Source organism: Vidua chalybeata, chromosome 2, assembly GCF_026979565.1.
Source record: "Vidua chalybeata isolate OUT-0048 chromosome 2, bVidCha1 merged haplotype, whole genome shotgun sequence".
Taxonomy (NCBI): domain Eukaryota; kingdom Metazoa; phylum Chordata; class Aves; order Passeriformes; family Viduidae; genus Vidua; species Vidua chalybeata.
In genome coordinates this window covers 99,766,697-99,780,305 of record NC_071531.1, presented here as the reverse complement: position 1 = coordinate 99,780,305, position 13,609 = coordinate 99,766,697, and the positions used below count along the sequence as shown (strand labels likewise).

At 43.3% G+C, this 13,609-nt stretch overlaps 1 protein-coding gene across 1 annotated transcript in view; it reads right to left on the bottom strand.

The window, feature by feature from the left end:
* Positions 1 to 1,164: 1,164 nt before the first annotated feature.
* The window catches only part of SIAH3 (siah E3 ubiquitin protein ligase family member 3), a 41,446-nt gene continuing 29,001 nt past the window's right edge, over positions 1,165 to 13,609 (bottom strand). The window contains exon 2 of the mRNA XM_053935506.1: positions 1,165 to 1,951. Within this exon, the coding sequence (XP_053791481.1) occupies positions 1,358 to 1,951 (594 nt within the window). The 3' untranslated portion in view covers positions 1,165 to 1,357. The remainder of the gene's footprint in view (positions 1,952 to 13,609) is intronic.

Here is a 13,609-nt window from a genome sequence, read left to right as displayed (position 1 = left end):
GACCCAACTCACCAGATGTTTCTTGAAAAAGCATTCAGGAGCAGCCAGACCACAACCACACACAGGCAGAAGGGAAAACAGGAAAAGACACTTTCCCATGCTTCTCATGTGTCACACTATCTGTTGAGCCCCCTCCTTCAACACATCACCTACTGCAGTGGGATTTCACTGCTGCTGTTGGCTGTGGAGGAAACAGGCCTGACTGCAGATGGGAATGAGTGACAGGAGATGGCCAGCACCTGCCTCCAACTCTCCCCCAAGGAACCATTCAAGGAAGAATCTCTTAGAGAAACCTCTGTCTTTTTGTGACCATCATTGTTTGTGAAACACCCTCAGGAGAAGAAAGTGATAGTCAGCCCTCACCACCACCCCACAAAATGTATGCAAGGGAAAAAACATTGAAATTTTTTCAAAGGAGTGCCTGTCAAATCTCAAAGCCAATTTGCAAACAGGTCTCCTATCTATATTGCTGTACGTCAATATTTACCAGCACAAACTGAGGGTCTAACTGGCACAGAATTCAGTAGCAAGATCAGTACCCAGTTTAGGACCCTTCTTATGCTTTATTTTCTGAAAATCTCTTTTTGAATGCTTAAGGAAACAGCAGCTAAAAAGATGAATGCCCCAATGGCTCGGTATGGTTATATCCATCCTATGGCCAGACCATCTAGCAATCCCTCCCTGCTGTTTATGATACAAGAGTGAGATTTAACCATGCTCACAGTGACCAACCACTAGCTGTCATTCCCAGTTTAATGCAAGATAAGGCTTCCCAGCCCTATGCTCAGCAGAGGAGTGACTTTATCTTCTAAGCTTTCACTGTTTGGGTGAGAAAGTTGTATCCTCAGAAGCTGAAGGGAGCCCTGAAACTGCCAGCTCCCGCAGGGCTTGGCTGTGCCCAAAGTACAGGAGTTAAATCACTATTGCTAATATGGAAACCTGGGTGCTCTTGTCCCGTAGTGGAATACTTCAACTTTCATCAGGCACAGGGGCCTCTGGTCCATCAGGCAGGCAATGAAGGAAACATATTTGCATAACATGGTCAGACCAAAGACTTCTGCGAGTCACCCGGGGTGCACTTTTCTTTAACAAGTGTTGTTTCCAGTGCTGCTGGAGGGCGACAATAAATTGATTAGACTTTTTAAAATTTCTCATAAAATTGTATTAGCAAAATGGTAAATACATGACACAGGGATCGTCACCACAGGATGTTTACATAATGCCCACTGTGGACAAGTACTAAATACCATAAAAGACCCGAGACCCACCCCATAAAAAGTCTGCGAGTTCTGCTTTCAGAAGGCAGCTAGAGCACCATTGTTGTTGCTGTTGTTCCTCCTCCTCTCCCTCCTCCCCATCACATTTCAGCTTCGGAGCTGTGAACTTTGCTGGTGGTAATCACAATTCCTATCGCTAGGCTTCCATTGTCAGAAAAGAGTTGAGCCAGGGAAGTGTTCAGCACAAGGCAATCCCCGTCCGAAATGACAGAGTCAACACACTCCAGGATCGACCTGGGGGTTGCCTCCCACTTGAGGCGCCTCTGGTTCCTGTTGAGCTCCAGCCGGTAGGTGAAGTTGTTGGCTTGGGTGGGCGTGCCGATCAGCATCATCGTGGCAAAGAACTGGGGGTGGCCCTCATACTTCTCCTGCTTCCTGAGGACCAGCAAAAACTGGTGGCCAAGGCAAGAGTGCATGATGATCCAGTCCGTTGGTGCGGGCAGGTGCATGTCCGTGGCCAGGAAGACAATCTCCGCGCCCTGAAGGATGTTGATGCGGTGGGTCTGCCTCAGGTGGGACACCACCACCTCTAGATGCCCTTCCCATGGGCAGGAGAAGAGCGGGCACGTGCAGGGGACCAGCTGGGGGTCGTGCACCGCTTCGTGGTGATGGCAGGGAGGAAGGATGCCTTGCTCCGTGGATGCCTGCGCAGCTGCACAGCGGGTCGGTGCATACTACGGGAAGAGAGAAATTTAATGTGAGACCGAGTGGACCAGAAACCAGTGCAGATGTGCAAGGTGCACACCCCACAGACATCATACTCCACCTAAAGCAGCACTAGTGGGGGTGCAGAGAACTCAGGACACCAGGGATCAGAGGCAGTCATGACCTGGATGTGCGCAGCACAAGGAGATGGCAGTTGCCTTGTTCTCCAGGAGAACAGACAAACTGTTTGAGCCATGCTAAGTCACTTCAAATGAAAATGATGTATGTGTTTAAAGAGCAATTTCATTAGTTCAGGGGGAAAAATCTGATTAAAAGGAAAAAACAACCCAACAAAGCAAGGACAGCATGGGGCATTTTATAGAGTTAAGAGTTTTGCTGCACAGAACAAGGGAATGAAATATGTATGGCATTATTATTCTTTAATGAAACATACGGGCAAATACAGGCATTTTTCCTGAAACAATAGGCTTTATTACACTCATAATTTGTGAAATAAATGTCAGTTTTTATTGTATGATACTGTCACTATTTTTTTTTTTTTTTGGTCAATATATTTGTGCCTAATTGATGCTCTTACCACCATAAATCTTAAATTGCTCTCAAAGGTGATTGGATGGCAGATTTAGGGCATTTTTACAGTAAAGTAAATTTGGATTAAGGTAGGGCAGCTCGCTAAAAAGGCAGCAGCTCTTGCAGAAGGATTCTACATGAGGACTAAAAAACAAACTGCTCTGCCTCTCTCAAGAGAATGTTGTTGAAGAGAAATAAGTCTTACTCAGCCAAAAGTATATTCACATGTAATGTAATTCAGGAAGAATAATGTCTCTCCACAGTAACTGTGTGCATAGAGAAACCCTAAGGCACAGGCATGCTGGTCATGATTCATCTTACCCAATTTTAAGCATTTATTTCACCCACCCAAGATGGAAACCTGGTTACCTGGGACTGCCTCTACAGCCTGTAGAGTGAGGGAGCCCTTAGAGTGCAGGACTCAGTTCTTAGCTGAAGTAGTTCAGCTTCTAAAGGTGACACCAGCTGATGCCAGAAAGACTGAGATCCAGTCTGCCTAGCTATGCCTAAATTTTAGCTGTTTTAACATTTTTTCTCTCTGAACTCCTCTTATGAAGACACATCTCTTACATCCATTAATGTCCCTTGTAGCAATACGTACATATATACATACATTTTGCTTTAACATAGGTCCTAGGAAGATTAATGCAATCCCCTAAATAGTGTCCCACACCCCCTTATTTTAATATATGTACCAAAAATGGTATGAACTACATTATAGTTCTAACATTTAACAGTTGTTCTCCTCCACACCCCATCCAACTCATAGCAGATTCGGGATTTTTGAGCAGAGATTTGTTTTATCCAGGGGCAAACATAATCCCATATAATGGGTGGTAGATTTGCTGCAAAGGGCACATTGTCTTGTCTTTTTATGGATACTGTGAAAGCTTTCATTACAGCCTTGCAGTAAGCAGTTTTTCCCACCAAAACTTGCACATTTCTTTACAGGATGTTTTGGAAGGCAATCTCTTGGGTAAACTTTTCTAAATCTCAGACGACCAGGGCTTCCTTGCCAACCAGGATAACAATTCCATCTGTTTTCATTGTGTCAGTAGCTGCCAAAGGTTATGATGGATAGAGCAGGATTGTGATTGCTGTTGCTGTGAAATTCATGGCTCTTCCCAAGGCACTGGATGTCAAAGGGAGCTGTTTCTTCTTCCTCTGGCATTTGATATGAAGAATAATTGACAAGTTAAGCCTGACTATTGAAACTGGCAGCTTTTTCTTTTGACAATTACTACTTCAGTAGTACTGTTCTACTTTTCCCTTCTCATATTTTATTTGTTTTGCTGTATAAAATTCAAGAATATAAGCTTTCTGAGAAGATAATGAATTGAGGACAGATAAATTACCCTCATTGTCCAGGAAATAAAACAGATCATTATAAACTAATCAGGGTTTGTGGCTTTAGCTGCCTGCTTATCGCAGTGGGATTACTGGTTCACACTTAATTCTACATTAATTCTTGCATCCCATTAGGAAGAAAGTTATGGTTAATTTAGACTCTTTGGTGAAGGAGGCTACTGCAATGGCAGATCATAAAAGCCTTAAAAAAAAATCCCTGAAATGCTAATTGCCTCATAAAATGAATTCTAATCTCCCAATCTAATACAGTGGGTGTGAGCAATTACTTTCTCTCACCAAACTGTTAATGCAAAATTAGTGATTATACTAATTAAAACTAATGAACTCATACTCACATGCTGATAAACCTCTCAACCACTCGACAAGTTCCAGCCTTCTATCAGTTTTATTTAACTCCCCTTTTGGAAGATGAATCTTAAATTAACCTCTTGACTAACATTCAAAATGAGGTTTTGAAATTTGAAGCTTTATAGACTATGTATAATTCTTCTCCAAAGATTACCAGAGTGAGAGAAACCATTTCCACTGAGGATGAAATTGAATTTAGAAATGGATTCTCCTAATTTGAGAAACATGGAGAACAATGGTAGCTCATCCATCTAAACTGCATCCAAGGTAAGAAAATACAAATATCTTCAAAAATCATTTTATGACAAGCATGTCTCTATGGCTTAGGAACTGGAAAAATAAATTACAATGAGCAACTTATACAATATATCCTTTTTCTTTCCTAAACTTGTGAATTTTTGTGTGTGTGCACATAATTTTGAATTCCCTGTCACAACTCACATTTCTGAAATATTTCAACAAGGGATTTCTGGTCTAACTTTGTTCATTTCAGGTTTATTGAAAATTCTGGAAATTCAGCACAAACCTCATGATATATTTTTATTTTCTGACTTGGTAAGAACCATTTTCAAAATCTGGCTTCTGGACTGTTTGACATTCCTGTTTCAAAATTCCAAATTTGTAGTATTTTGAAATAAATGTTTAATAATTCCCTCCACTTTTTAAAAAAGTCTCGGAGAAAAATATTATTTTACATTTACTTTTGAGGTATGAGTGTAACTATCAAGGTGTTTGTGCTCTTGTTGGTCATTCATATGGCTGTGAATTGAAATGCTAAAACTGAAATGCAAAACAGGCAAAAAATGGTCACCTTGAGTGTATTTAAATGCTTGAATAAGTATTTATGAACAGTTTTTCCATGTTTGATCTGCTCCAGCATTTACTTTCTACCATTTATTGCCCAATTACCTAATAAAATTAGATTTATTATATTGTTATGTCAGTCCAGATTATTCTCAATTATCTTTTAGCCTGTTGGCCAGTTTCAGTCAAATTGAACTGTGGGATGGAATTCTCAAATGCTTTAATTTTCAACCATTTCTGAGAGAAGAGGTATCAGGGTAGAGCAGCATGACCCTTTCATGTCTCCAGGGAGGAACAGCTGGCCACGTGAGCAGTATTACATTGACAGATAGGAGAGAACCTAAACAATGGCAGTTTGATCCCAAATGGATTATAGACACCAGAGAACTCACATGAGACAGTGTCTTTATGAACAGGAGAAAAGGCTGCAGCCAGAGTGCTCCTCATTAGATGCAACATAATCCCACCATGAGGCACCAAACCGCAGGAAACCAGGCTCTGCTGCTCACAGAAAAAAATCTTTTTAATGATGCAGCTTATTACAGAGCAGTTCTTTTTAAGACCAAGTAATTTGGCAAAGACCAATTTATAAACACACAGCGCTTTTCTTATGGAAAAAAAACCCCAACCAAACCATGACTAGATTTGGACTACGACACAGGGTTTCTGCTAAAAATGCAACAAATTGCTTTAGATGTGACACATTTGTTCTAACTTTGATGTTTGAGGGGCAAGTCCCTAACTCTGAAGACTGTCAGCTCCTTTTACAGCCCATGAAGAGCCCTGGAGTGCAATTCACTTGATTCCAAGTGGTGCTGAAAGAACATCCCCCTGGACACCCTCTCTACATGCAGATAGGACCAAACCCATCCTTAGCACAGACCCACAGAGGTTTAACTGTTTTCTAGACAAGAAACAGAAGGACAACCCAATTTTAGTCAGGAAAGATGTGTACCACAATGGGCTTCTCCTGCTGCGCTGGAGACAACGCAGCCCATGGAGAGAGAAATGGATGCCTGCTCACATGAGGGTGTAAATCTGTGGCTCCCTCCCATCATTACAACTCCAATGACTTGATAGAAAATCCAGGGGAAGGATGAAGGGTAGATCCAAGAGTTAAAGACCTCCAAGAGGTAAAGAATACACAAGCACATCTCCGAGTCTGCAGCTGCAAAGCTGAGGCACCCACCCAGGAGAGAGGGCTTTGCTATTGCTCCTCATGTTCCGAGGGACCTTTTGTGTTTGAACTAGTGAAGTCTTTAGATCAGCTATGGTGAAAATAGTGGAAACAGAGGCAGCAACCCACACTGCCCCTCTGCTGGCAGAGCTCCTGGCCCTGTGGGGTGCAGGCACTAGATACACCACCATCCCTCAAGCCTTGCTTCTCTGCTGCACATTGGCACACAGGGAGAGCAAGTGCAGCTGCTGCCCTGAACAGCTAAGTGTTTTGCCATTGAATTTCTGACTTAAAAATGGTGAATTTGCTCAAAATAAATCCCACAGGGTGAGGGAGAGTTGAAAGCAGTGCTCTATTCCATGGGAGAGGGCCTGGACACTGCTGACCTAGAGTATAAGGAGGGCAAGTAGCACACTGTAGAAGAGTAAACACTGCTCAGGCTTTCAGAGTAAAGGTTAAGTGTCATCTTTCAGCACTTTCCAATGTTCCTTAGTGTTATATGGGAAACCTGGATGCCTCATTCATACTTTTACTTGCTGTAATTGCACATAATGTGCAAAAATCAGCCCTTCACATCCCTGTGAACAGTGCCAATGTGTGCCTCCCAAGGAGGGAGGACAGGGACTGGTTCACTACCCAGCAAATAAGTGTTTCTGACAGGAAAGCAGGTGCTGCAAATAATCATCTTTTTCCAGACACTTCACACCCATGCAACTGCATTTTCTCCAGTGGTCACACACACTCTGCAAATACTCATCAATTCACCCATTCGCTGGGCTCTTTGCTTGGGGCAGTCAGTGGTGTGGTCTGAAGGCCACCATGGTGGGGCTTCTGAGCAGGGCCACACAGAAAACTGCAAAGATGAAAACAAAGCCACCACGCATGCCACCCAGCCCAAATCAGCAGACAGTGCTCCCTCTCTACCCTAGTCCAACTGTAGCACGCCCTGAGACATTGCAAACTAAACCTCCTCCCAAGAAGAAACTACTCCTTCCATGTACCCAAACTCTTTCCTCTTCATCCACAGCTTTCTTGGCTGGATTATGGGAGAGTTGGTAGGAGCTGTACATGTTCATGGCAGCTGCAACCTTTGGTGGGAGCCAGGGATTGAGAGGGGCTGTGCTCACACCTCCTGTTACAACCCCACCAACCTGCCTGTGACAAGGAACAACAAGAGATGCAGTCACCTTGTAGGTGTGTAATAAACTGGAAATGAGCAGTGAAAACTCAGTGGATTTTTGACACTGACCTAAAGATTTCTGCAGACAAGGAGGGACCTGGGCCTGCAGCTGTGAGATTGCTTTGAGCGAGCAGCTTCCAGGGTTTTCAGCAACTTTTAGCAACCATAGCAACTTTTAGGGTTTCTGCTGAAACAAATCGACATTTTCTTTGCCAGTGAAATGTGCCATTGATTCAGTTTTCTTACTGTCTTCCTCCTCTTTCTTGGCTTCTTCTCATCTGTATGGAAACTGCCTCCAGTAATTTTCTAATCCTCAGTTTCTTTCTGCCTCAAAAAGCTTTGCCACCCACTAACATCCACCTCCATGTTACTTACACCCACCTCACAGAGACAGAAGCTCAAAAGAACTATAAAGGTAACATGAAGAAAGTAGTGAGTCTTTTAATCCTGGTCTTCATTTAATTTATCTTCTGCTCTTTTTTAATATGCTGATGAGATTTTTTTAAGTCTTTCAGATGAAAGAAAAGAGAAGAAAAAAATTCCCAACCCCCTCAACCTATTTTGTCAGAGGCTGTACTTTCATGTCTGAAATTAAGAAATCCAAGCAAGGGACCATGTTGGGGATTTATTTAAAATTTTAGTTTCATAAAATCCTGTTCATTATGAATGCATCAGTTGAATTTCTTAAGTACTGAATATTAGTTGCAGCTTTGGAAGTGGAAGGATTTGTTTTCCCTACTATCAAATGGCAGTGAGAGGACAACGTCAAGCTCATTTTACTAATCTCACTTTGCAACATAATCAGGCATGACTTGGTGACACAGCACACGGGATGTGTTAATGGCTGTCCTCATGCTAATTACACACCTCTGACTATGCAGAGAAAATGCAGCTTTAGTACATGTCCACGCTGTACCACACACTTCTCTCTATCAGACGACCCCAAATTTGAGATGAATCCACATATATACAGGGGTATTTTGGGAAAAAAAACATTGGTTTTGTGGTAGATCTAGCAAATCTATGATTCATTATTTTAAATGTATCCCAGGTGAAAAGAAAGATGTTATTCTCAAATTAAATCCCCTTGCTTTTTTCTTAAAAATATTTTTTTTTCAGCATTAACTGTCATGCACTCTTGAAGTGCAAGCAAAAAACTTCAAGAAACTCAACCTTCTTCAATATATTGAGAACAATGTAATTATAATTAAATATAAATGGGATCCACACTTAAACATTTCAGTCCATAGATGCTTTCTGAGAGAGACCCATGTGGACAGTGGTAGGATGGAGCAAGGTCATGCTCTCCAGCTCTCTTACTTCAAACCTAAGTTTGATGAACCCTTCCAAGCCCAGATGGGTACCAAAACTTCCTGTGCTCCAAACTGAAGGGAGATGGACCTCCTTGCTGACCCTCAGCCAGAGCTGCAGCAGGGTCATGAACACCCCAGAAAACTATCCCGATTTAGCTGCTGTGTTTGGTGGATCTCACCTGAGATCACTTTCTGTGCTCTCTTTGAGAAATAAAATACACTGATTAGATGCAAGCAACCCCGTGTGTGCAGGCAGTTCCTGTGGAGCATCTGGCAGTTGTTTGCCAGTCAAATAAAAAGCTAGGCTTGAGGGTGGGACATGCCCTTGGGACCTGATTTGCAACTTGTATTTTCTTTGCTGCATTTTAGGACTGGGCACAGTGCAGTGACAGCAAACCATAGCATAGTGTACCTGATGCTGCATTGCAACTGCTGATGCACTGGGGTGTGCAGACATTTGCCATCTTCTCTTTGGACTAGAAGATTTTATGTCTTGATTTAAGAAAGGGTGATGCCGCTAAATGCCATCCCCTTTGGCCACACAAGGCAAGTATCAGGAGCCAAGGCACACCCTTATCAGCTCTTTCTCCACAAGGGCAGGGTGCAACCATTGTTTATCAGCAGCTTGCTCATGAGACACTGCTGATCCTGGCTCTGGGTGAGGGAGTGAGCAGCCTGCATATGTACAATAGAGATAATAAAAAAAAGCAGAGTTATCTGAAGATTTGCTTCATCCTTTATCCACTTTGTATTTTGGATAAAGCCTGTTCATAAAATGCAAAACCATTATAGGCTTTAATTAAAAGCAAAGTGATAAAGCGCTTCCAAGCTGCATCTGCTCTGACTGATAGGGAAGGCAGAGTTCACAAGAGCCCTATATCTGACCTGTTGATTTTGTGGTTTACATTCACACTGAAAAAGAAATTAATATGGAAAATAATTAAAAAAAAAATAAAGAAAGAAGAAATGATTGCCCACTGTGCTCATAAACTCAGCAGTTCAGACTGCCTCTAAATTACTCATCATCTGACATTCATTTACAAGTTACTACAGTAACAGCGTGTCTCCAAGAGCAGCAGATTTGCTGGTGTCATCTGAGATAATTAGACCAAATCCACCCTGAGACAATTGAATTTCTCCCCTTCCATCAGACAATCTCCAGCTATCACAATTATCTGACATGTAAATCCATTAACTGCTCTTTCAGAGACGTACCCCAGGAGCGCCAAAGGATGGCACAAACATTACTGGTCTGCTGGAAGGAGAGAAGGGATGAGGTGGTGGTTGTTGAACAAGCCCACAGCCTCTCTTGGTGGGACCAGTGTCTCCAGTCCCATCTATGCATTTTTCCTGGCAAGGATTTGCTCTGTGGTCTATGTCACATTGCTCTGACAACTGTCACAGGGCTATGTGCAGCTAAGCCTGTGCCAGACTGGTCACAGTGGAGTGCAGACAGTAGGCTGGGGCCAGGTAGGTGTAGTGAGGAGGGAACACAGGGCTCTCAGTGCTGCCAACCCTGTCTCCCTGTCCTGTCTCACTGGCTCTGCCTGTGTCTACACCTCTGCAGCAGTCACTGAGCAATGTATGAGCCATAAAACACTCCACATTTTTGGTTGAGGCTTTCTCCTGAGAGCTGTTTCTGAGGAAATGCAAGGATGTCTTAAAGTAATGTCTGTCTCATTCTTGCTGAGGCATTGCTGGTCCCAGCAAGCAATGGGCATCCCAAACCCACCCACAATGGCCTGGCGTGATGGAGGTCATGCTCAGGTTATAGAAGAGGGGAAAATAAATTGTTTCTAGCTCAGAGTAACTCTCTGTTCCCCTGCACATCTCTGCCCATTCTCCACAAGTGACTTTCAGCTTGCCCTTGCTCTGGGTACCTTGCAATGTAAGTGTGGCACTGAAAGAAAAGTCTCCCTGTTAAAAGACAACCCAAAATTCGTCTTATTCCACTGTCAGATGAAAGTGTGTCTTGAGTTTGTGTAGTCAGGCTTAAGAAAGGGCAAAAAAAACACAAAACAACCCAGAAAATCCATGTGAGCTGTTAGCTTTGGGCATGAAAAGCAAACAGCAAGTCTGGGTAAATTAATTTAGTTGGTGTAATGTATGCAAATGCTTCATTGACATATTCTTTGCAGTAAGGAAAGGGGCATTTCTCTGGGAACATTTGTCTTGTGTCTCAAATATTATTTTAATTTTGTGCAAATCATAGCCTGTTCCTTCTTCATCCTCCCCCTCAAATTCTCAAAGAATAGTTCTTCTGGAAGATTTCTTCATGTGGGGAGGGTGCAGGTAGAAAGAAAGAACAGAAAGGGAGGCTCAGCTTAGCCTGAGAAGACAATGTTCCATTGCTATTAATAGACTGAAAATTTAAAAGGTTTTGTTAAAAAAAAAAAAACTAACAAAAAAGCGAAAACCAAAATCCACAGCAATCTTAGTTAACTTTCCTGCTTACAGAAAGCTACTGTCTATCCCATCCAGGAGAAGCTGAGTCAGTCTCCACGCTGTGCCTCCTGCAGCTCTGCTGTTTTGGGGGAGAATCTCCTGGCATTCCCTAGCCTGCTGGCACCTGCCTTCTGACCTCGTGTGCCAACAGCAAGAGGGAGTGTAGCACCACCAAGTCATAGAAGGTTTGGGGTAGAAGGGACCTTTGAAGATCATCTAGTCCCAATGCCCTGCCATGGACAGTGACATCTATCACTAGACCAGGTTTCCCGAAGTCCCATCCAAACTGGCCGTCAATAATTCCAGGGATGGGGTATCCACAGCTTCTCTGGGCAACCTGTTCCCCTGTCTCACTACCCTCACAGTAAAGATTTTCTTCATTATGTCTAATCATTATGTCTTCATTATGTCTAATCTAAACTTGTCCTCCTATAGTACAAAACTGTTATTTCTTGTCCTGTTACTACAGGCCCTGGTAAAAAATGTCTCTCCATCTTTTTTATCAGTCCCCTTTATAAACTGAAAAGCTGCAATCCGATCTCCTTGGAGCATTCTCTTCTCCAACCCCATCTCTTTTAGCCTGTCTTCATAGGTTAATTGGTCTGGCCCCTGATCACCTTCATGACCCTTTGTATCTGCTCTAACAGGTTCACATCTTTCTTGTGCTGGGAACCCCTAGAGCTGGATGCAGTATTCCGGGTAGGGTCTCACGAGGGTGGAGTAGACAGGCAGAATCACCTCTTCCGACCTGCTGGTCATGTTTATGTTTATACAGACCAGGATATGGTTGGCTTTTCAGGCTGCAAGTGCATATTGCAGAGTCATGTCTGATTTTACGTCGACAGGTACCCCCAAGTCCTTTTCCACAAGACTGCTCCAAACCTATCCATCACTCAGCCTGGATTGATACCCAGATTGACCTGACCCAGATGCAGGGCCTTGCACTTGAACTTCATGAGATCCACAGGGCCCTGCTCCTCAAGCCTGTCAAGGTCCCTTTGGATAACATTCCTTCCCTCAAGTGAACCAACTGCAGCACTCAGCTTGATGCCATCTGCAAACTTGCTGAGGGTGCACTGATCCCACTGCCTATGTCACTGATGAAGATATTAAATAATATTGGTGCCAGCGTGGGACTAATGACAGCTGGTAGGACACTCCAGTCGTTACTGGTTTCCACTTGGATATTGAGCCATTGGCTGTTACTTTTTGGATGTTGCCATCCAGTCAGTTTCTTATTCATCTAACAGTCCATCCATCAAGCCCATACCTCTCTCCAACCTAGAGGTAAGGATATTGCAGAGGATTGTATCAAAAACCTTAGAGAAGTTGAAGTAGATGGCAACTGTAGCTCTTCTCTTGTCTGCTGATGCAGCCACTCCATTGAAGAAAGCTACCAAAATAGGCATGATTTGTCTTTGGTGAAGCCATGTAGGCAGTCTCTAATCACATCCCTGTCTTCCACATGTTTTGACATGCTCTATGATTTTACCAGCCATGGAGGTGAGGCCAACTGCTTGGATATCACCAGGGAATGACGAGGTTGTTCATGGGGAAAACAGGCACAATCAGATGTGAGAGACCCATTACTCAGCAGAGCTGCAGTCTCTAGAGTCCAGTTATTTTTAAAGTCACAAATCCATCAACACAGACCATGCAGCTCCGGCTGCAGCACCACAGGCTCTTCCTATCAGCTCTAGTCTCTCTGGGTCTCCATTCTAAAGTTTCCTATTTCAATGCAAGTGGAGCAGCAGGAAAAGGAGGCAGAGGACCACATTTCTTATTCAAAGCCATTCTCACTCTTTAGTGTCCCTCGTCCCACCCTCACTTGTCCTGTGGCAAGGTTTTATATTTTAACTTTAGCCAGGTCCTACCCATGCTGGCAGCTTAATACATGTTCTTATAAACTTGTCAGGCTCTACAATATTCTATAACTTGCACATCATAAAAGTGAATAATTTTACAACTATTCTGATACACTTAAAGGTTTTGAGGATTTGACAGTGGGGTAGATTTTTAAAATTTATTTTCAGCTTTCTATAGAGAGCTTTTTAAAGAGCTTTCTGTGTGACACATTATTGAACAAGATGATGGACTACTCATTTCATCACATCGAAGGTGTTTCAGCCTTTCTTTCCCAGGACAAACTTCTCTTCTTCTTCCCAAAGGGCTGCAGAGAGGAAGTGTGGTTTCTCAGGGATGGGATGGAGGGAAAATCTGCTCCCCATCTCTCACAGTGCAGGCAACAGCCTCCCTGCCCTCAAAGGGTGCCCTCAGGCCACTGAGATGTCTGCTGCAATCCCTGCAGCCTGTTGGGATGTGACCCTGCAGTGAACAGCATGGCTTTGCTGCAAGGAACTGCATCAGTCAGGGTGAGCAATATATCCCCCACTGGTTTCAGATAGAGCTGGGAGAGCTCTGGGCTGCCCTCCAGGATCAGGCTTAACAAGCAGGAATGGCT